The 24,472-nt window shown below is 44.8% G+C and overlaps 1 protein-coding gene across 1 annotated transcript; it reads left to right on the top strand.

Annotated features, from left to right (window-relative positions):
- The first annotated feature begins 2,383 nt into the window (after positions 1–2,383).
- On the top strand, positions 2,384–24,268 carry DDX55 (DEAD-box helicase 55). The gene is made up of 14 exons (XM_066603352.1): positions 2,384–2,520; positions 3,356–3,406; positions 4,314–4,400; positions 5,117–5,208; positions 6,721–6,783; positions 8,422–8,571; positions 9,504–9,693; positions 11,517–11,599; positions 11,687–11,818; positions 12,593–12,685; positions 15,739–15,853; positions 20,945–21,113; positions 21,293–21,582; positions 23,672–24,268. The coding sequence occupies exons 1-14, from the start codon at positions 2,413–2,415 to the stop codon at positions 23,813–23,815; spliced, it is 1,767 nt and encodes a 588-aa protein (XP_066459449.1). The 5' UTR covers positions 2,384–2,412; the 3' UTR covers positions 23,816–24,268.
- The last annotated feature ends 204 nt before the right edge of the window (positions 24,269–24,472 follow it).

The following is a 24,472-nucleotide window of genomic DNA, read 5'->3' on the forward strand; positions in this document are numbered from 1 at the left end:
GAATGAGCATTGCAAACAACTCGAAGCAGAAGACATGAAAGGCCATATGTGAGGTCTCTTGTCACAGGTCAAGATGGCCCGAAAGCCTTTCATTGCAAGCAACAGCACAATCAAAGGCAAAAATGGGAAGGAACTGAATGACCAGCAGAGTATCAAGGATAAGTGGAGGGAATACTCAGAGGATCTATATGCCTGCAACCACATACCTGGACTGTTGCATGAGCCTGGGGACTTGGAGCCTCCATTGTGGAGTCAGAAGTGGTTATGGCAAGGAAAGAACTAGACACAAATAAAGCACCAGGCATAGATAACATACCAGAAGAGCTATTGCTGCCAGTACCCGTGAAAACCATCACAGCGCTGTTCCAGGCAGTATGGGCATCCACACAATGGCCACTGGACTGGAAAAGATCTGTCTTCATCCCTCTACCAAAGGAAGGCGGCTCCCAGAATTGCTCCAACTACAGAACAATAGCTCTCACTCCACATGCAAGCAAGATCCTTCTCAAAATTATATAGGAAAGACTGAGATCAGTAGTCGAAGTGGCGCTTCCTGATGCGCAGGCAGGATTCCAGGGAGGATGCAGCATCATATTGCAAACCTGCGATGGACCATGGAAAATGCTCAAGAATATCAAAAGAATATCTACATGTGCTTCATCAACTACATCAAGGCCTTTGACTGCATCGACTGTGACAAGCTATGGCAGGCCCTACAAGAGCTGGGTGTATCGGCACATCTAGTCAAGGTAATAAAATCACTTTATACCAATCAAGAAGCCACTGTGAGAACACAGTATGGGGACACAGACTAGTTTGGGATCGGCAAAGGCATCCAACAGGGCTGCATCCTCTCAGCCTTCTTGTTTAACCTAGGTATTAGTGTATCTTGACGCCACCAGGAAGTCCTAGTGGTCAAGAGTGACAGGCGGAGGTGCGGGGCTGTGACGCCCCCTGTACCTCCTTGGCTGCAAAAGAAGACTTGCCTGCAGGTCCAGGAAGCTCAGTAAAAGTGTAGTGTCCCGGCTCACTGGCTCCCAGGCTGTTCACAGTGCTCGCCGCTCCTGCTGCAGTGTTCCTGGCCACGCTCCCCGGCCGTTCACAGTGGTTGCGCTGCTGTTGTTCTCTTCCTGGCCCTCAGCTGCTAATTTATCTCCGCTGCTGTGATCCCCGATGCAGATGATCTTAGCTTCGCGGCTTCTGTTCCCCGGCGCTGTCCTCCCCGCTCCTGCTGCAGCGTTCCTGGCCCTCTGCTGCACAGCGCAGTCCTCCCCCCTCCTGCTGGACTCTTCTGTTCTGCTGTCCACGGCCCTCTGCTAGCCGCTCCTGTTTTGCTGTGGACGCCCGTCTGTTCGACTCTGCTGTTGTGCTGTCCCCGTGCCTGTGCTCGCGGCTGCAACGGTAGCTTACCCGGGACTCTGCTCCCCGCTCCTTGTCTTTTTATCAGCAGCCATTGTACACAGGTGTTCCACAGACCGGAGCGATGCTACTTCAAAGGTGCCGTTCCGCGTCCTGGTACCATATCTACGGTGGCTGTTGAAGCTGGTATGTCATGCTTGTGTCCTTCACGCCGGTGGCAGCAGATCCACGCCACTGTGTATTCATTGTGGCGGGCGTGAATGCTTACTAACCATTCACGGCAGGCAACAGTGAATAGACACTGTGCTGCTAGAACCTTTGACAAGTCACCCAATGGGGAGCTAGGGGTGTGACAGGGGCGTTTCTCCTGTCACACCCCTAGCTTCCTGGTGGCGTCAAGATACACTAAGACCTTTAACCTATATGCGGAAGTGATCATGCGGAAAATGGACCTAGACAGATTGGAAATCGGGGTGAAAATAGGTGGAAGAAACATCAACAATCTCCATTACGCGGTTGACACAACTCTGCTTGCAGAAACAGCAGGAGCTTAAATGAAAAAATCTGTACGGCGCATGCCCTTCAGCAAGCCGCACGGACCATTCGCAGTACAGAGAAGCCGGAAGAAGACAAGTGCGCACGTATGCCAGCGAAGATGACAGGTACGCAGGGTCACCCGCCGTGGTCAGAGCCCTATTACGTGCGGGATTCCGCAGGCAGAACCTGGACCTGCCATGTGCATGAGGCCTGACTTCTAATGTGTTGTCCACCGCTTGTTCAACAAATATATCCGAAATTAACTCAAGACTTGTGAAATGGACACCAAAGTGATATTAGTTCTGATATACTTAATGACAGGACACCTGACTGAGAGCACTGGATGCCGCCCGTTGGTCGTTATGATTTCAGTCACTTTTTCTCGGAATGCTACCACAGGGCGGCGCTCGCCACACTATAGCCGGAACCTTGTAGTTGGGTAAACGTTGCCAACTTCTGCGGGGACTCTTTAGCCGGGTGCACTGAACCCACGTGTGCGCCGGGAGCTGCGGGAAGATGGAGGATGTCACGGAGGGGACGTGGGACTGTTTACCCGACAGGCTGGATGATAAGATCCTCCGGACACTGAGTGAGCTGCGCTTCTCCCACATGACGCCGGTGCAGGTACAGTCACACTGTGTGCCGCGGCGCTCCCCTATAGAGCGGTGCAGTGAGCGCTCATGCGGCTGCAACAGGTAAAGCCACCTACCTGCTGCTGAAGAACAATCATCGGGAGTTGTGGCGACACATCAGTATGTAAACCTGCCCAGGGCTGCAGCAGTGTCCCTGTAAATGATGGGGACAGCGATGCGCCCCACATAAACCCCTATGGCGGCTGCACACAGGTGGATTTGCATTGTGGAATTCGGAGCCGGCATCCGCCTCCAGATGCCGCAGTAAATACCTTTCATAGCAAGCTATGGCAAAGCACCTTTTCCTGCACACGAGCGGAAATCAATCGCCATGTCCCGCTCGCGGAGGAAAAATTGCAGCATGTTCTATTATTACGCGGATGGCTTCCATTGAAGTAATTGGAAGCTGTCTGCCCTGCGGCCCTTCTACAATTGACATTGCGGAAAGGTTGCGGATTCTGCATCACCGCTGGGTGATGATATGGGCAAAGCAGGGGTTTAAAAAATACTACATATGTCTGACAGCGAGCCGTGCCGTCCATCTGCAGTACAGAAGACAAGACACAATGATGGGTACACGCGGGCGCCGGCTGGGCACAGGTTTGTATTCTGCTACAGACTCCCACCAGGTCGTGTCCAGCTGGCCTGTGGCACAGTGTTCCCTAGTAAGTGCCAGCCGAGTGACCCTGATGGACAGTAGCAGCAGAGCGCCTCCCATGGACAGCGGCCACCAAATGTCCCCAGTGCCAGTGTTTTAAAAAATGGTGTGAAATGCTGGAATTCCCTGACTGCACACTGATGATACATTGTATGTCCCTTTCTTACAGGCTGCAACAATCCCGCTATTCATGAGCAATAAGGACATTGCTGCAGAAGCCGTGAGTATTATTTACAGCCTTGTCGTTAATCATCAGTTCATTTAAGGTGCTTTTAGACCGAATGATTAGCATTCAAACGAGCGAAAGTGAATGATTGTTCAGTCAATGTGATCCAATGACTGAACAGCGAATGAGAATCGTTCATTTCTCGCTGGTCATTATATGCAGGCGTAAAACGCATAGCTGGCTCGTTGACTTGTTGTTCCGTTTAAACAGCGCTCATTGAGTCTTTCACATTCACTATGACACAGATTGAACGTGTCAATGATGAGTCTGCCTGTCTAAGCAGCTGCATGAGATCGACCGAGCTAGCGCTGACATCACCTGCTTGTGCAAACAAGAATCGGCTCGTCTTAAAGGATCCTTATGCCTCGTTTAGAAGGAATAATTATCGTTCAGACAATCGCTCCAACGATAGTCATTCAGTTTAAACGCGGGCAAACTCATGAAGACGAGCGAGAATCATGAGTTTCTTGCTTGTTCAGTTTCTGCCGGCATAAAAATCAGCGTTGGGCGGTTCTCTTCTCGTGACTTTTTAATCTTCAGGGATTCACATAGGAACGTAAAACACTAAACAATTAGTGCGCAAGGACTACATGACTCTCAATGAGAATTGTGCGGTGTAAACAGTCTGCCTGAAAGCGGACGAGCGCATAATGACATCATCAGCTCGGCCAAACGCAAATTATGAGATTCTCGGCCCGTGTAAAAGGGCCTTGAGGGCTCCCACACTAACGTGGATGTCAGTGGGACTTTCTAATGTTAAAAACGCACTGCAAGTTTGTGCGTTGCGATTTTTGTTCGATCCGTTTTTAACGTTAGTCCCATTGACATTTGCGTAAAAAAAAACAAAAAAAAGTGTGTGGGAGCCCTCAGTCAGTGGTTCTAATCTCTGTTTTGGTCACAGATAACTGGAAGTGGGAAGACGCTGGCCTTTGTGATCCCTCTGTTAGAAATACTTCTGAGAAGAGAAGAGAAACTGAAGAAACATCAGGTAACGTCATGCGAGTTGGTTATGGGAATGTTACTTCTGAAGCTACGGTCACACTAGTGTTACAGCTTCTGTTATGAATGGAAGCCACAATGCTCTGCTGGTACTGTAGCATGACTAATGTGGGCTGCGGGGTTCCACTGAGGTGTCTGTCATCGACTGAATCCGTAACTGATGGTCCTGTAACACAGGCCGAAGGTAATGGGTGCCAATAGACATGCGTGTTGATTGACACTCGTTTCATTTCGTTTTTCTTTTTTTTGTTCTTTACGCAGGCCGAGATTCACCTTATGGGGATGAACAATCACTAATTTGATTGGTCATCCCCATAGGCCAGCTGTACATGTACCTGTTCACACGGGAAGATGTATCGCCAATCAGCGAGCATTTTTATGCTCTCATAAAAGAGCCAATCAGCCGATGAAGGAGCGTTCTCTCATTCTTCGACTGAACCTTGGTCTCTTTACACGGTGATTGAGCATTTAGAGGAACACTCGGGCCCCATAATGGCTTGTCTAAAAAGACCATTTAACTCCAAATAGAGCCTCTGTGCAGATGGGAGTAGTCCGTACCCGGATAGCCATGATGTCCTTCCATTTATACTCTTGGGAATTGGTATCTATGCATTTTCCAAAAATCTTTAATATGGGTCGATCCAGATCTTATTACAATACTATATGTGGTGTTACTCTTTTGTTTCCTTCTGTACTGTCACGTAGGTTGGTGCAATAATTATAACTCCAACTCGAGAACTTGCGATACAGATTGATGAGGTGATTTCGTGTTTCACAAAACATTTCCCACACTTCTGGTAAGTCTTAGTTCACGAATGCAGTATTTTCATGGTTATGATTTTGTTTAATTAGCCCAACTCACAATGGGTTTTCAACTTTTATAAAATTTCTATTTTGTCCAAAAAAAAAATGTTTTTGGTGAACCTTTGTCTCCTGGGACCCGTAATGGGAACCTGTCAGCTGGAACATGTTGTCCAAACTACAGACACCATGTGATGGAGCAGGAGGAGCTGAGCAGATTGTATATAGTTTTATGAAGAAATATTCAGTATAACGTGTATTTTGTTCATTTACATCCCTTCTCATTCTGGGCTTGAAGCTCCGGTGGGCGGTCCTTCGAGTGACTGACAGCTATTTCTGCATGCAGTCATTCAGATAGCTGTCAGTCACTAATAGAACTGCCCACTGGACCTCTAAGCTCAGAATGAACAAGGATGTAAATGAATAAAATATAATGTATACTGAATACTATATTTGTCATCCGTTGAATTGGGGGTCTTGGCCTTGGACCATGGGTATAGCTACTGCCACGAGGAAGCTGACACTTGCTAAAAAAGTTTTAGCTCCTCCTACTTGCTATACCCCTCCTGTAGGCACCAAGCTAGGCTGTTTTATCTTAGTGTCCGTAGGAGGCAGACCTCTTTCTTCATTGGTCTTCAGCTTTCCTGGCTCTGGCACTTGACTCTCCCTGTTTACCCCACTGAGGAGGGCGAATAGACTAGATTTATCCTCTGTCGACAGCCCAACATACAAACTGGCTAGCTTGGTAGGAGGAGCTAACACATTTTTGACTTGGTGCACGCCTCCTAGTGGTAGTAACTATACTCATGGTCTAGGGCCCCATGTCCACGGCCGAGGCGGAATATCGCTAGCGATATTTCACCGCGGTGGAGGAGAGGGGAGCACTGATGGGTCTCCAAGATGAGCCTAATAGATAGGCTCACCGCTGAGAATCGCAGCAAGCCGCGATTTAAATCCCGCAAGCTGAGAATCGCTATGATTCTCCGCTCGTGGACGCCGGCGCTGCGCTTTCTGTAGTAATCCTATGGAAAGCTTTACAGAGCGTGATCCGTGGGTGATTTATCGCCAGCGGATCATTGCCCGCAGACAGGCAGCCTAAGGCTGTATCCCCCAATAAACAAAATGAATAAAGATTTTATAAGTACGAAAAACTTCTCAATCCATTCAGCTCCTCCTGCTCCATAACATGATGCCTGCAGTTTGAACCGCTTGTTCCAGCTGACAGGTACACTTTAATATTTTGGTATTTTTATATAATCAACATTTAAAGGCTTTGTTATGGGGGGTGTGGTGGGGGGGAAAAGCCATAGAGGGGGACCCACCATTCAGGACCCCGTACTGTAACTTCAACAACAGCTACTGCTGTGCCAGTCCCATAACAAACCATATATTATATATTGCAAAACTTAGGCTCTTATGCTCTATAGGTTCTTAGAAATAACAGAAAATAATACTGAAAGAATTGTGCTATTTTTACAGAATTTAGATCTGAGTTTTTACTCTTTCAGTCAGATCCTCCTTATTGGTGGAAGTAATCCTGTTGAAGATGTGAAGAAATTTAAAGAACATGGGTAAGTGACAGTGTTATGTGTTATACGAGCATGCAAAACTAAATGTTTCATCTTAAAAATCCCTAATAAAAAAGAATTGTTATAGCCGATTAGCTAGACTCTTGATTAAAATAGAAATCAAGCCTTTGTCCTTTGTACCTTTTATTGCCAGTGTGTACAGCTGGTCTCTACATCATGATGTGTCATTGAACTAATATGTTTATTGCTAATGTATGTTTTACTTTTAAGGCCGGCGGCACATAGGTGGATAGGCATTGCGAAATTCGGAGCAAATACCGCCTATAGCATGATTTTAAAAAACCCTTTTTCCTATACACGAGTGGAAATTGATTGGGATTTTCTGCTTGCAGAGGAAAAATTGCAGCATGTTCTATTTGTGGTTTCAAAATGATATTGAATTCATTTTTTTAACAAACTGAGAAGCTTTAGCAAGTTCCCCGCGCAGGGGGTATCTTAGACATTGAATTAAGGTAAACTTTTCAAAACCACACATATAATCAGCTGATACGGTGCAGAACAAACCTCTTTTTCCCTTTTCTTCCCTCAACTCTCCAATCCCCCCGTCCGTAGAAAACCCCAGAACATCTAATAGCCCTTACTGATTATCTCTTTACCAAAGCACAATATGTAATGTAAATTCTTTTTGCTTATTTCTCAAACCCCAATGGCAGCTGTCCGATCTACAGCCCTTCCGCATGACACAGGAAAAGCAGGGGTTTAAAAAAAAATAAAATCTGTACTGTGCATGTCCGACGGCTCGCCGTGCTGCACATCCACTGTACAGAGAGGATACAGAAAAGGCAGGAACGCGCGGATGCCAGCTGGGTATAGGGTCATGTGAAATGTGACCCCGTTGTGTGCAGCCGGCCTTACCACACCCTCTAAAAGTACACAGTTCCGGAATGCTCTTTAAAAATCGTAACTCCTTTATTTATCCATGGATGTAGCTGTCTGAGGGCTTGGTTTTTGCGGGACGAGTTGTATTTTTCAATGGTACCATTTAATGTACCATATAGTGTACTAAAAAACTTTTTAAACATTCTAAGTGGAGTAAAATTTAAAAAACAAAACAAATGACGGGCCGTACAGGACCCCCGAACATCTTTCGTGGGATTTAAAGGGATAATAGCGCCGATCAGCCGTGCCGCTGATTGCAGCTATTGCGGGCTGGTGTCAGCTGTAATAAACAGCTGGCACTCTATGAAGAGAGGTCGTCTCGCGATCTCTCTTCACACATACCCGAACACTGCATGACATAACTGTATTTCCTATAGTGGGAAGGTGTTCAAGGGGTACTCTCATCTCGGCGTTTCATGGCTGAGATGAGAACCCTGCAACTGTTTTCCGATCACCTGGCTGGGTGTTACTGAAAGAGATGAGGCGGCAGCCAGTCGCCTTGCACGGTTTCCGTAACACCCTTTGAAATGAATCGTTTTGTCCAGAAACAGCGTAATGTAACCTGAAACATTGAGTTGGGACGACCCCTTTAAGCTGCTTCCTTGAATATTCTTGAAATGCCGACTTCACATTCATGCTGGATACTGCAGCTGCTGATACCTGAAGAAGTACTTGGCGTTGAGGTTTCTGACCTTCATTTACTTATATAGTTTTCATGTTGTCATTCTTTGTTTTTTATAGTGGAAACATTATTGTGGCTACACCAGGGAGACTGGAAGATATGTTTCGGAGACAGGCAGATGGCCTTGATTTGGTCAGTGCTGTGAAGACCTTGGATGTGCTTATTTTGGATGAAGCAGACAGACTTTTGGATTTGGGGTTTGAAGCAAGGTGCTAGTTCTTATATGTATAGATTCTGACGTATTTCATCTAATCGGGAAATACAGCCTAACATAATGACTTGTATACAACGACATTATACAGTACATATGGGCTAATATTAACTGACGTTATTGGTAATCGCAGCTTATGAAAGGGGAGGTGATCAGGTTAGATACCCATGTATACAATGGTGTATTCACAAGGGTGAGTACGATTTTAGTCAGTAAAAAACTGACCTTTTTGCATGTGGTTTTTCTTGCTATTTTCATGTGTTTTCCACTGCTCGGTACTTCCTGGTTCTTTTTTTCACAATTGTGATTTGTTTTGTAATGCTGCCATAGAAAATAATGGGTGATTCTTGAAGAATCGCACAAAAATAGTGCATGCAGCAATTTTTTGGTCCAGGAAAAAAATCGCTCATGCGAGTTAACCCATTCAAAAGAATAAGTTCTTTTCTCATGCGAGTTCTGTCCATTTTGGAATTGGACAGAACTTGCACAGGAAAATCGCTCATGTGACGACGCCATAAAAGGAGTTGTTCAACTTATTTATTTTGTAATCTATAAACCACTGAAAATGGTCTTAAATAAAAAGACAAACGTCCTTCTTGTTTTCCCTGACAATCCAGCTCTGGTGATCCGGTGATCTTTTCAGTCTTTGTTTACAAGCGGGCAGCATGTGACTGCTGTAGCCAGTCAGTGACTGCAGTAGTCATCACTGAGTCGGGATGCTGATTAGTACTGCAGCTGCTGTCTTCTAGATATCTATCCAGTTTAAAGGCCTAAAATCATGTTTGTAGATGCGAAAAGATAGTGAGATTTAAAAATAACCAATAGTTGAACATTCTCCCAATATTGACATTGCTGCGAAAATCTCTTTTATTGGCAAGTGCTTCACTGCCTTTACTATGATTTCATAGAGGTTTGTGTTTTCATTTGTAGCATAAACACCATATTGGGTTTTCTGCCCAAACAGAGGAGGACTGGTCTGTTTTCGGCCACCCAGACCCAGGAGTTAGAGAACCTGGTGCGAGCTGGGCTTCGGAATCCTGTGCGTATTACAGTGAAGGAAAAAGGAGTGGCAGCGACCAGCACCCAGAAAACTCCAACGCGACTTCAGAATTACTACATGGTAAGCTTGTAACTGACAAGATTATATTCCCGAATCATATGACTGAGGATCATAAAATGTACATTGGTTTGTAGTGTGCTCTTTCTTAGCCTATATTTAAAGAGCTAGATCCTTATGTATCGCTACGATCACAACTAGCAGTTTTACAGTAGCTTCTTATGCAGGTTTTTCTTTATTTTATAACCCCTTAAGGACATGGCCTATTTTGGGCTTAAGGACTGAACGATTTTTGGTGAATTTTCGTCTCCATTTTTCAAAAGCCATAACTTTTATTTTTCCGTCGCGCGGCTGTGTAAGGGCTTGTTTTTTGCATGGTGAGCTGTAGTTTTTATCGGTGCTATTTTTGGGTACATAGACTATATCGTAAAACTTAAATTTTTTTTTTATGATAGCAGGGAGAGAAAATGCATCAATTCTGCAATAAATGTTTTGTTTTTTTTTAAAGCGTTAATCATGCAGCATAAATGACACAATACATTTTTTTTCTGCGGGTTGGTACGATTACAATACCAAAATTCTTTTATTTATTTATTTAGGTTTTTCTTTTTTTCCGCAATAAAAACCCTTTTTTGGCTTTTTTTTTCTGAATCGCTGCATTCAAAATCCTTTAACTTTTTTTTTTTTCAATGTACGGAGCTCTGTGAGGTCTTATTTTTTGCCAGACTAGCTGTACTTTTTGTTGGTACCAATTTGTGTTACCTACGGCTTTTTAACACTTTTATTGCGTTTTTTGGGAGGCAAAATGAAAAAAATAACCTTTTGCACCTCCGTTTTTTTTTAATGGGCTTTTTTTTTTAACGTTTTTTGCCATGCACGATAAAACGTGTGTTCTATTTAGAGTGTGACGATACCAAATATGTGGGATTTTAATCTTCTTAATACTTTTTTATGCTAATATGGGAAAAGCACAAGAAAGGGTTTTTTTTTTTTGTTGTTTTTTTTACCATTTTGTTGTTTGTTTTTTTTTAAACATTTAATTTATTTTTTTTACACTTTTTATTTTCCTGTAGGGGACTTGTACAATAGCAGCTTTGATCGCTATGATAAAGCATTGCAGGACTTCTGTCCTGCAATTCCTTATCACTTGTTAAAGCGATCATAGGCAATGGCAAAGCGGGATGCACGTATCTGGTGTACTGTTGCCATGGCAACCTGTCGGACTGAACGACGAGCCGCTTGGTGTAAACAGCAGTTTACTACGGAACGAATATCTGCCTACTGTAAATGGAGGCGGGTGAGGGGAAAACGCTCCCCAGCTGCTCTGCCTACTTGCCAGCAGCGCTGTGAGTGATGCCAGGGATTATTCGCACCTGTGTAAAAGCACAGGAGCGAGCATCACTGGGATGAGGTGTCGTTTGCCCAACAGCTCATCCTGTGTAAATGGCCCATTACAGTGAAATTCGGGAAATCTATTAATTACGCAGCAGTTAAATGTATAGCGTCTTGTAACACTTGCAGAATATTCACTTTTCCCATTAATTACATTTATTACCCATCCGTGGTGTTTGGCTGTTTTTGTCAGCCAATCCATTCAAACGTCATCTTTCCACATTTGTATGATGAAGAATAGCGAATTTGGAAACCCTGTTCTAGTGATTGGAGGGGAACCTCATACATATATCTCCTATCCTGTAGATAGGTGATAAATATCTATAGCGGGAAAAGAAGCACTCAAGGCAATAGATGGACTGGATCCAGCTGTCACACGATTATGGCACATCCTGTCACTGTGCCATGGATATTAATGGTAGTAATGCCCCTTTATCCAGGAGACGATGAGGCTTTAAATATCCACATTTTCTCCAAATGTTTAATTTCAACAGATTTGCAAAGCAGATGAAAAGTTCAACTACCTTGTGAGTTTCCTGCGCCAACGAAAGCAAGAGAAACATCTTGTTTTTTTCAGGTAATGACTAGTTGTGACTAAAGTCTTGGCTGAGCTCTTGACTTGTTTCTCTGCCATCACTATGTCATTTTTTGCTTGTGTATGCAGTACCTGTGCCTGTGTGGAGTACTATGGGAAAGCATTAGAAGCATTGGTGAAGAATGTGAAAGTATTGAGCCTTCACGGGAAAATGAAACACAAACGCAACAGGATTTTTACAGAATTTAGGAAGCTTGAAAGGTGAGAAAATTGGATGGGTCCGCTTTGGATACACGGGCAGCATCTTGTTGGCTCATTGAGCATACAAGAACAGAAGACAGTCTTTAGGTGTTTGTCAGTGTTAGACTTCTTTCACACGAGCGCATATTGGCCGGCATTTTCACGGCCGACCAATATGCACTGTGATCTGATGCATTGGATTCTCACACCCCAGCCTCTCCCCCACCCCCTCCGTACAGGCTCACCTTTGCCTCCTCCCTGCTGGCTCTCTGCAATGGGAGGAGGTGGGACGGGCTGCCGGTTAGCTCTGCCCCTGCTTTGCTTCCTCCCATTGATGGATATGGACAAGGGGTGGGATGTGGGCGAAGCTAAGCTCCCGCCCTCTCCCCGCCCCTTGTCTGAAGTTATCAGTGGGAAGAGGCGGGGCGGGCCACCGCTTAGCTCTGCCCTGCCCCCTCCCATTGCAAAGAACGAGCGAGGAGGAGACGAGAGATGAGCCTGCGATGGGGAGGGAGCGGAAATGGACGACATGGTGAACTCGGCGCATATGCAGCTGGCCCCATGCTGTGTGTACGGACGCACAAACGTTAGATTTGTTCGCCGGTTCACGAGCTTCTATGCCCCAGATGGAAGCATATATTGGCCGGCCGTGAAAACGCCGGCCAGTATGTGCTCGTGTAAAATCAAATACAATGCTTTGCACCAGCTCTATGCATGTGACATGGCTTTCAAAATGTTATATTAGTATATTGGCAGTTTCTGGATTTTAAGCATTTCTTATCTAATTTGTTACAGTGGCATTTTGGTGTGCACTGATGTGATGGCAAGAGGTATTGACATACCAGAAGTAAACTGGGTTTTGCAGTACGACCCTCCCAGCAGTGCCAGGTAAGCGCTCTTTCAGAATATGTCGACAGTTTTGTAAAAATGTCACTGAAGGTTCTAGTTTGCAATAACAAACATTTTTCTTTTGTATTTGGCTTGTTATTGCTGAATTCATAAGCAAAAAACGTGGGACTTCATGGTTAATGTATTAAAGGGGTTGTGCAGGTCTGAAACTCGGATGACCTAGCCCCAGAATAGATCATCAGTAGTTGATCAGTAGAGGTCTGCTGCTCGAGACCCCCAGCGATCGTCTGTCATGCAGCCTACAGTCAGTGTGTACGGAGCTAGAAGCTGACGCCCCCATGCACATTGCAGTGGCCCGGATGGCAGTGCACGCACAGCTTCCGTTGAATCTTCTCCAAAAAGTAGTGATTTATAGCAGTAGTACTGTCAGACAGTACATCTATAAAAGGATTACAAATTCAACCAAAGTCAAATTGTAAAATAAACTACATTGCTTTTTCTAAGTTATCTTTCATGCATCACTAGGTAACTTGTGGAGTGATATGCAAGCAGGGAGTCCTGCATAGCTAGATTTGCTTGAGGCTCAGTTTCCTGGGTGACTGCCCATGTGGGAGCTGTGGCCTTATTAGATGTCACTCACTTAGTTTCTTAATATTGTTTTCCTGCAGACTGTTTGTTTATTAACAACAAAAAAGTACATTCCTGTGTCTCTATGGAAGAGCGTGCACGGGACTCTGAAACGAGTAAGCTTTTCGTGCCGTGTGCCAACTTTACAGGGTGGCAGCACTGAATCTCAGGAGCAGGTGAATATAAAAAAATACATCACCCAGCTCCCTGTCACATCCCCTAACAGCACCATAATTTAGTTTATGCTGCTGTGGGTCGTGACTGGTTCCCTTTAAGCCCCCCTGCGACTACTTGGCACATGGGCATACCTTCTAAGATGGCACGGGGGCTCCTCATCCTCTCCTCTTCCACCGTGCTACTTTTCTTCTTTGTTATGGGCCACTACAGGATTCCCACTCAGCGGGGAAGGAAGAGAAGCCTTTCAGTATTCACTGCGGGCCGATCTGCTATGGGCCTCTTATTGGCTTCTTTTCTTAGCGTGGCATGTACCATGCAACTGGCAGAGGAGGGGTGTTGATACTGGGGCAGCACAGCTCTCCTCACTCTTCCTTAGAATGACAATTGCTGCGTACCCAGTGCACAGTCCATATTAGACCGTGGGAGGACTTCTTCTACAGGAATCACAGTCTCCCACTCCTCATGCCCTAATTTAAGTCCCTGCTTCAGCCTTATAAGGGGCACTTCCAGTGGAGCAGGCTCAACCATCCTCCTCCACCAATAAGGACTTGCTGCAGCCAAATCCACATATTTTGCATGCTCTTGCTGTAGTACCAAATTTCCATGTGGACAGTTTGAGCTGTTGTGTCATAACTAACTTCCATTGGGACAGGCTAGCACTGAACCACCTGCAGACACCCCTCCTGTCCAGCCCCCACCAACTGCCAAACCGGAATGGGCAGACTCCCTCTTGTGGGCAGTATCGGACCTTACTAGAGCATCTACCGCTATTATAGATAGGTTAAACTGCTCTATACCATCAACTGCTCCCAAACGGGTCTGACAACGATGATTTTTCCACAAATGACCTCTACCTTGGTAGACCCAGGAAGCGGGCTAGGCCTTCTTGCTTGACACAAGCCTTGGGGTCCCTTGTGTCTGCATTCCTCCAGTCCCTCCTGGGACGGGCTCTGGGTTTTCCTCCACAAACAAAAGTCGCTCTGAAGGAGAACTTTCTGAGTCTTCCTTGGACTCTGACTTGGATGAGGAATGGGCATCTTAACCTACCTACTCTGGTCGATAGCCCGATACTTGCAGTGAAGGATATCCTTCAGATAAAGGGTCATGCATCATCTACATCCACAGAAGCAGTTTCCTTTACATGCCCAAAGTGTTCCCCGAAGGTCCTCCTCCAACTCCATGCTCTGCCATCCCAGTGGGCCATTCTCTGGACTAAGAGATCCACCTATCTCAAACGCTTCAACACTCCCTTCTCTGATGGCTGGAATCTACACCGCTCCATCTGGGATGCTCCTGCCTGACTCGACACTGGCAAGTACTCATCATGGCTGCTAGCCTACTTGGCTGGGAGGGTGGGATGGCGGGGTACATTGCAGAAACTAACAGCGCAGGGCACTTAGAAAGTAAGGGATTCTGCCCTTCCGATAAACGTGTTGGAACTTCGGACCATTCTGTTGTCACTTCCACACTTCGATTCTCAGCTAACACCTCTCCCTCCCAGTTCGGGTCCAAACAGACAAAGCGACGGTCATTGCATACATAAATTCTCATCGCTACATGTGTAGTATGCAGGTCTCGTTGACACTCTGTGGCGCCTTTCTCTTTGAGAAGATTTTCTCTTACAGGACTCCTCCTTTACTTGAATTTGTCCACAGTTAGTTTCACAGTGTGGCGGTTGAAGTCATGGTCCTGAGAGTCTCTGGATTTGCAGAATCCGTTATTCAGAATATGTTGAAGGTTAAAAAACCCCTCCTCTTTCAGGGTTTACTATAGTGTCTGGAAAGCTTTCTTCATCTGGTGCGAACAACTCAACTTCCATCCTATGCTGTTCTCGCTATCCACCCGGTTTGATACTAAGAACTCTCCAATATCGATCTTGCAGCATTCGCTCTGGTGTTGCATATGGTTCTGTGTTATGATTTTAATGTTCTTATGGTTTCGATTTGACAATTTTTTATTTTTTTTTCTTTATATCTTGCTTGCTGCTCCTACCGCTTGCATACAAACTGGTTAACTTGGTGCCTGCAGGAGGGGTATAGCTGGTAGGAGGAGCTAACCCTTTTTTTGCTTAGTGTCCACCTCCCAGTGGCAGTAGCTATGCCCATGTTCTTTAGCTATGACCCCAAATTAACTGGACAAGAAAGAGATTTTATGTTAAGTACAAAAATCTTATTTTATACATGTCTTAGTATTTTATCTGGGCAGAGTCCCTGCATGTTCCTCTACACAGTTCTCCACTATAGTTCTGGCTCTTCAAACTTCTCAACAATATTTATTTTTCCTTCCAGTGCGTTTGTTCATCGGTGTGGACGTACTGCAAGAATTGGTAACCATGGCAGTGCACTTGTATTTTTGCTTCCTATGGAAGAATCCTATGTCAATTTTCTTTCTATAAACCAAAAGGTAAATATTTTATCATTTTATCTCTGTAATGTTTTTACTTTAAATACCTAGTACTTATGCAATGTTCATCAACAAGTAATTCATCCTCGCTTTCAAACTACATGAAAAGAAGCCTTATAATAATTATTAAAAATATTATTAAAAAAAAAAAATAAAATATATATATATATATATATATATATATAATTTTATTATTATTTTTTACTTTTTACTTCCACTGCTCATAGTTAGTTACACTGTCGTATGTGACCTGTAGCTATGCTATTCTGATACACACTCTATGCCACATCAGAAGGATATGCAGTTGCTTGGCCCACATATACACTATATGGAGTGTTAAAACAAGGCTCCAGTGCCTGCTGTGTTGCACTCTTTCTCATGCTGCTCCTAGCAAGAGGGCTCTTGCACACTCTTTTAACTGAATGTTAAAAACTAAAGATGAACGAGCACGCTCGTTTAAGGCAGATACTCGAGCGAGCATTGCTCTGCTTACTCGTCCGAGCAAATGCGGTGGGGATGAGGGGTCAGGAAAGAGCTGTGGGTTTCTCATCTCAACCAGGAAACGCTGAAATGAGACAATCCCTTTAAGATGGCTATCGGCCAAACACTTGTTCACAAGCTTCACTGAGCTTGCCTGTGTTCTGAATGCGGAGAGGGCTGCTGACGGACAACTGTCAGCATTTTGTTATCAAAATGTGTTTATTCAGAATTTTAAACATACAAGTTTGCAAGTGGTTGACATGCATAAAAAGCAATAACTGTCCCGAAGCCTGGTTGGCAGTACAGTAAAGGGGTGCGATTGTCCGTTGCGGTGGAGACTCCTGTCGCCGCAACAGGAAAATGTAAAATAGCTCCAGACTTCAGGGCTTAACTTCAACAGTTAATTATTATCGAAAACAAAAACAGTCTCTTGCAGACTATTAAACCATGTTTGTGACTTGTGTGAAATTAACCTTAAAAGGCATGTGGGAGTCGGATCGTCTAAGAGTGAACCTCGACTCAACGTGGATGTAGTGTGTCATGAGGTAGAAAGGTGGTGTGTGTGAAGGTGTAATGTGGGGGTTAACATCAGTGAGAGTGATTGAGTAGAACTTAAGTAAATTGGGGAGAAGGGGGGTGACTGTGTAGTAGAGGAGAGGGGAGGTGGGTGAGGAAGAAGAAGGTAAGGGGGGGGGGGGGGGGAGTAGCGTCCCGGGTAGGGCCCTTAGTGGGTTCCCTGTCGTCTATCAAGTGGGTAATACCCCGTGTTCAAGCCATTGCTTGAACTTGTCAGAATTTCGAAACGTCATCCATACCTCCCACACATCGTAGTATTTCAGCCATTTGTCGTCATCTTTGGCTCTCAGCTCTTCCATATATCGGATATCATCTAGGGCAGCTGTCCAGTTCAGGCGTGTCGGCATCGTCTGGGACTTCCAGAGTCGGGGGATCACTGTTCTCATAGCTAGAAGGAAGAATCTCAAGATATCCCTCTTAATGGCAGCGATGGAGCCTGGCAGGACTGAGAGGAGCGCAATCTCAGAAGAGAGAGCCAGTGAGCTTCTTTTCAGTACATTGTACAGGGCTTGTATCTCTAACCACAGACCTCTAATCCCAGGGCAGGACCACCAAATATGCGTGAGCGTTCCTGTTTCTTTCAGGCATCTCCAGCAGTTGGCTGTGGTGCCAGGGTATATTTTGGCTAGTAGTGACGGTGTGCGATACCATCTCATAATGAGCTTATAATTTAGCTCGTGGTGTCTGCCCGAGACTGACATTCTGTGGGTCAGACTGACGCCCCTAGCCCAGTCCTCATCGGGCAAGGGTCGCCCTAGCTCTCTCTCCCAGGCTCCACGGCAACCTCTTTCTAAGTCCCGGGCTCCCCGAGCTACCAGCATGTTATAGACCACGGAGATCAGTCCCCTCGCCTCACGGGGGTCCGCACATAGCTTCTCAAAAGGAGTAGGCGGGGTAGACAGATCTGAGGCTCTGCTCTGCGTTCTGATAAAGTGGCTTAGCTGCATGTATTGAAACCACGCACCCGCTACGGCTCCCCCCTCCTCCATCAACGAGCTCAGTGGCCTAATTCCTTCCTCTCCTAGTATGTCGTGTATTCTTGGCAGATGGACTCCTAGGTTACTCAGGAGTGCCAGGCCCCCTATCCCAAGAGGGAACTCCGGGTTTCCCACAAGAGGGGTCCAGGGACCAGGAGTAGATATCAGCCCGTTATTGCTCGCGAAGTTGTCCCATATTCGTAGAAGTGAGTTCAGAAATGGCGACACTCTGATCCCCCTTCTGCCCAGTCCGCCCCTGAGCCAAAAGAGACCCCGAGCTTGGAATGGGGCAGAGCTCTGCTCCATTTCGACCCATAATTTAGTTTGCCCTCTGTGCATGAGGTCCAGGACGGTCTTACCTATTACGGCCCTATGGTAAAGCAACATGTCTGGCAAGCCCAGCCCGCCATTTTCCTTTTTCTGGGTGAGAAGTTTGTAACTCAACCGAGGTCTGGACCCACCCCATACGAAATATGTCACCGTCTTTCGTATCTTGATAAAGAAACTCCTTGGGAGTTGTATTGGGAGGGTCTGAAAAAGATACAGGAGTTTCGGGAGGAAGATCATCTTGACCGCATTAATTCTGCCGGTCCAGGAAAGTGTTAGTGCGCGCCATTTTTCTGTGTCTTTCATCAGGGAACGGTATATGGGCTCAAAGTTTAAGTCGTATATCTGGTCTGGGTCTGAGGGCAGTTTTGTGCCTAGGTATTTAATGTGGTCTTCCCGCCACGACAGTGAGAATAAGGGTCTCAGTTGAGCTATATCAGAGGACGGCAGTGTTATATTTAAGATCTCTGATTTTTGTAGGTTGATTTTGAAATTACTAACTTTACTGTATTTATCGAATTCTCGTAGGAGGGCGGGTAGGGCTCTGTTGGGGTTCGTTATATAGACCAAAAGGTCGTCCGCAAATGCGGCCACCTTGTGCTCAGTTTGGCCTATATTGTAACCTTGAATTTCCGGATTCGATCTGATTGCGTTGGCAAGGGACTCCATTACTAACACGTACAGGGTTGGGGAAAGTGGACACCCCTGGCGCGTGCCGTTTCTGATGTTTATCGGGTGGGAGAGTTTCCCGTTTACTCTTATCTGGGCTGTGGGCTTGTTGTATAGGGCCATTATCCAGTTTCTCAGTCTCGCCCCTAGACCTATCTTCTGTAGTGTGGACTCAAGAAATTTCCATTTGACCCGGTCGAACGCCTTTTCGGCGTCCAACGATAGGAGGCATAACGGGCTTTTCGCGTTTCGTGCCCTGCTTATCAGGGATAAAGTTCTAATGGTACTATCTCTTGCCTCTCGGCCCAGGACAAAACCAGTCTGATCTCTATGTACGAGTGTGGGGATAAGTGGTCCTAGGCGGGTGGCTAGTGTTCTTGCGAAGACTTTAGTGTCCACATTCAGTAGGGAAATGGGTCTATAGTTCCCGCAAGATAGGGGGTCTCTCCCTTGCTTTGGTATGACTGTAATGATGGCCTGTAGGGCCTGTTGCGGGAAGGGGCAATTGTCGGAGATGGCGTTAAAGGTCTTACAGAGTATTGGCGCCAGTTGGCTTCCAAACGTCCTATAAAATCGGGGCGTGAAGCCATCTGGGCCGGGGAACTGTCAGCATTTTATCTGCAAACAGAACAAATGGATTGGGTAAGTTGAAATCTAAGGCCACTTTCACACACTGCGTCAGAAAACACTGCAATCTTTATTGGTGTTTTTGAACGCAGGTTACATAATTGTGATGGGTGATGAGGTGCGTTAAAAAGTGACAAAATCGAGCAGATGGTGCTTAAAAATAATTTGAGCGCAGGTCTACGAGGCCACATTGAAATAAATGGGAGTGTTGTACCGCGATTAATCGCGGTAAAAGGCGCATGTGTGAGAGTGGCCTAATAGTGCAATTATTTCTTACCCCTGAAAGTCGGGATCTCCATAAGCATTAGATAGTTGGTTGGGCCTAGCGTAACTGTCTGCATCTGCTGATGAGAAAAACTCTGTTGTTGCTATGTTATGGCCACATTGCTTTTTACCATCCACTTAGAGCTGTAAAATACGCTTTTTATGAATTCTTGAGGAATGTTGAAGTTTTATATAACTATTTGTTTTTAACTGACATTTTGTTTGCCGCTTCCCACTTGTAAAGCGCTGCAGAATATATTGGAGACACTTAAATGATTTTTACTTAGAATAATCTTTATTTGATTTAGTATTCTACATTATATCCACATTTTATTGTGGTACCATCTAACACTGTGGCTCCCAGATGAAAAAGTGTTCTGCACCCAAGCTGTAAGCTAGGCTCTGTACATCCTATTCACAGAGGGCAGAAAAAGTCCAAAATTAGATTTAGAAAGCCCTTCACAGATTAGACTTCTTAAAAATCTTTTGGATAGCTAACTTTTATTTGATGATTCACTAAAAAACATGCACACATAAGGGCTACAGAACTATGGCAAGAAGCCCCTAGAAGCTCTATATGGGGCCCAGCCACAGCCGGAAAACAGACAATACGAAACACTCAGACACACCGAAAAATTTGAAAGGGGGAGGAGCCAACTGTGCAGAATAACTGCTGATAGTCACAGTGATGAGATCCCTTATAGAGCATCAAGCCCCGATAAGACACCGCAGAGGTGCCGGCACTAGATCTCAATTACTGAACCAATGAGATTTATTTCTATCAACCAGAACAATGAGCCTTTGAAGCTCGACATCTGTGCTGTGTACATCTAGTGCATGTCTCGAAAAGTGACTCAGAAGAAACTTGACTCCATGATAGTGTTTGCATGAATCTCCTTTTTACATTTTTTTTTAAAATAGTTTTTGCCAATTTATGGACATTTCCTCTGACGTTTATTGATGGCACAGAATAGTCTTTTTATCGATATCGTATTCATTCCACAGCTTTTTTCCAAGTTCAATAGGAGACAGAAAAAGATGACTTGATTTAGTTTGTGACATTGCGTACATCTCAATGTCTTCTTCCAGCTCTAACCCATGTCAGTATGTTCTCAGTCATATGCTCTTACAGGTTGGCAGTAACTACTTTTTGTAATCTCTTGATCAATAGTGCCCTCTGCAAGAAATGAGTGAATTCAAATGTACAGTGGATCATCTGCCAAAACTGCGATCTATGGCGAAAAGTGATCGGGCAGTGTTCGAGAAAGGCATGAAGGCTTTTGTGTCTTATGTACAGGCTTATGCCAAACATGAATGCAACCTAATTTTTAGAGTAAAAGGTGTGTATACAGGGGAAAAAAAAAAAAATATATATATTATGATATAAAATGTCCTTGTGCAGCACTAAACACTTCTGATAGCAGATGTGCTCCATGTCTTCCCCACACAGCCTAATTTTCTGCCACATCTTTATATACCTGCTATTTGCCCTTGTAACTTTGTCATTTTCTTTCTATAGATTTAGATTTTTGCAGTCTTGCTCATGGCTTTGCTTTGCTGAAAATGCCCCGAATGCCAGAATTGAGAGGAAAAGATTTTTCCGACTTTGTTTCCAGTACTATCGATACAGACTCTATTCCTTACAAAGATAAAAACAGAGAAAAGCAAAGACAGAAAATGTTGCAGGAGAAAAAACTGAAACACGAAGGGGAAAGCAGAAAAAACTATGCAAAAAATAAGGCCTGGTCAAAGCAAAAAGTCAAAAGAGAAAAGAAGAAAAAGCTGGCTATTAAAAGAAAACATGAAGAGGTAAAACTAGACCAACTACCAACATTTTATATTACTTTTATGTTTCCTTTTTATGTAACTACCCAAATGAAGTAGTTAGTTGAATTATTTGGGGGCTAATATATGCTCTTATAATAGACCATTTAATCTCTGAGATCCTGGGACAGCAGCTGCAAGGACATACAATATGGTTTGTTACACATTGTACGTAGTCATTTATACGTTGTACGGGGAATTCTGGTTATATTTTGTGGCCATAGACTGATGCATGGAATAAACAAATTCTGTTCCTATGTAGACCTAGTTCAGTTCCCTGAAAATACTTCAGAGAACTGAACTGAGTTGATCCTCTGTAGCAAAAAGAGCGTTTTTGAGTGACAGTTTTGAACGTTCACTTTGCATAAGTGTGTAAATGAAGGCTCACGTGGCATACAGAAGCTGAGCGCTCCGAGTGAGGTATGTAGAACACAGCTGCAGAGCTGTCTTCTGCATACTCCTGCTGTGTTCTCCAAACGGGATACCAGCTGAAACAATAGCATCAGCGGTATCCCGCTGAGAACTCAGCGGGTGGCATTGATAAGGCTCATCACTCTTTCAGCTTGCTGAAAGACAACGCTGAACGACTCATTAACGAACACTGCACAATGTCCGTGCAGTTAGGCCCAACTATTCTTGCTCAAAAGACGGCTTTGAGCCAGAATCGTTGGGTCTAAATCGGCCTTTAGTCACTGAGATTTGAACAAATGTTGCATAAGTCAACAAATCCACTTAGCAATTCTTTTTCTTCCCCTAAACTGTCCATTTACTCTGAAATCATTCTAAAATTGTCTTAAGGCCCATTTTGATGTAACGATTGTCACTCGGACAAACAAAAGTGTGTGAGAATCGTTACGTCTAAACGCGAGTCATCGTGCACTTTTTGTTTGCTCTTCTTTGTTGCTCAGTTTCAGCCTGCATAAATATCATTGCTGGTCTGCTGACTTCTCATTACGTCGAAACCCACCCCTTCCCAGTCTTTCACATAGGAATGTGAAGCACTGAGTGAGAAGTAAACAATTCTCAGCGATTATCTGCCTGTCTAAACATTCTTCGAGTGCAAACAACTAGCGGTGATGTCACTTGCTCATGCGCTCATTTAAATGAGAATTGTCCTGTATATAAAGTGCATTAGAAAAAAATTCTTTGTTGCCTAGAGAGGATGGGAGCAGAAGCTTAGTAAGAGAGAAGTAGTGTGCTACATACTGCTGCTAATAGTGTTTTAATTGTCTCATAGCTAATAGAATCACATCTACACTGCTCAGTACTTCTCTATAATGTTTTATTTCCTTGCTTTTCTGTATGAGAGTGGTGAGAGCAGAATCTCCTCTATATTGTGTATAGGAGACCTCATAACAGCTGGTCTCTACTTGCTAGCTAAGGGGAAACTGAAAATTAGGTTGCTTGCAGAGCAAGCAATTTTAATATGCTACATTGCTTATATTTGCCCAAGTTTCTTAAAGGGGTTGACCCGCGCCGAAACGTTTTTTTTTTTTCTTCAATAGGCCCCCCGTTCGGCGCGAGACAAACCCAATGCATGTGTTAAAAAAAAACCAAAACAGTTTAGTACTTACCCGAATCCCCGCGCTGCGGCGACTTCTTCCTTACCTTAGCAAGATGGCCGCCGGGATCTTCACCCACGATGCACCGCGGGTCTTCTCCCATTGTGCACCGTGGGCTCTGTGCGGTCCATTGCCGATTCCAGCCTCCTGATTGGCTGGAATCGGCACACGTGATGGGGCGGAGCTACGAGGACCAGCTCTCCGGCACGAGCGGCCCCATTCACCAGGGAGAAGACTGGACTGCGCAAGCGCGTCTAATCGGGCGATTAGACGCTGAAATTAGACGGATCCATGGCTACGGGGACGCTAGCAACGGAACAGGTAAGTGAATAACTTCTGTATGGCTCATAATTAATGCACGATGTACATTACAAAGTGCATTAATATGGCCATACAGAAGTGTATAACCCCACTTGCTTTCGCGGGACAACCCCTTTAACATTTCAAAGTATTTATCAGTCTGGTCATTATGGTTTTGTGTATATAGTAACTTTGTTGATGTATCCTTTTAGGGCTCTGATATAGATGATGAAGATGTTAATGAGCTGCTACGTGATACCAGGCTGTTGAAAAAACTGAAAAAGGGTAAAATCACAGAGGAAGAATTTGAGAAGCAACTGACAGCTGTTGTAAGATGTGACGGTGGATCAGAATAATCACGAAAGATGCAGCTTTTTGTAAAGAAAACCAAATCAAAGGACAATTGCTCAAAGATATGTTTTATATCTAGACCAGCTAGAGACTAAAGGTGGATCGCTCCTTCCCAAAATGGAGAAAAAATATCAGATTTTCCTTGCCTGTCTTTAAAAAAACGGATAACTGGATGAGCTGTGCCCAGCTATACACTTTAGCTTGTTCACAGACCTTGCTTTTGGGTAAAGTTTGGGAGCTTAACCTCTTAAGGACTAAACTCTGTAAATATACAGTGCTTGGTCCTGGGTTTAATCTCGCCTGATTGCAGAAATACGGCGCTGGATTAAAGCCTCTGATCCTGCAATGGAGCTGGAGCAGGTCGGGTAGTCAGCTGTTAGTCACAGCTGTGAACCCGGAAGAGGAGGGAGAAGCAGTCTTTAATAGAGATGAGCGAGCACGCTAGTTTAAGGCGGATGCTCGAGCGAGCATCGGTCTTCTCAAGTAACTGATTGCGTGTCCGAACAAATGCGGCGGGGGCGGGGAGAGAGATTCCCCCCCCCCCCCCCCGCATTTGCTCGGACGAGTAATCAGGTACTCGAGAAGACCGATGCTCGCTCGAGCATCCGCCTTAAACTAGCGTGCTCACTCATCTCTATTAAAGACCACTACCAAATCTGCTG

This window comes from Eleutherodactylus coqui, chromosome 5, assembly GCF_035609145.1.
Source record: "Eleutherodactylus coqui strain aEleCoq1 chromosome 5, aEleCoq1.hap1, whole genome shotgun sequence".
NCBI lineage: Eukaryota > Metazoa > Chordata > Amphibia > Anura > Eleutherodactylidae > Eleutherodactylus > Eleutherodactylus coqui.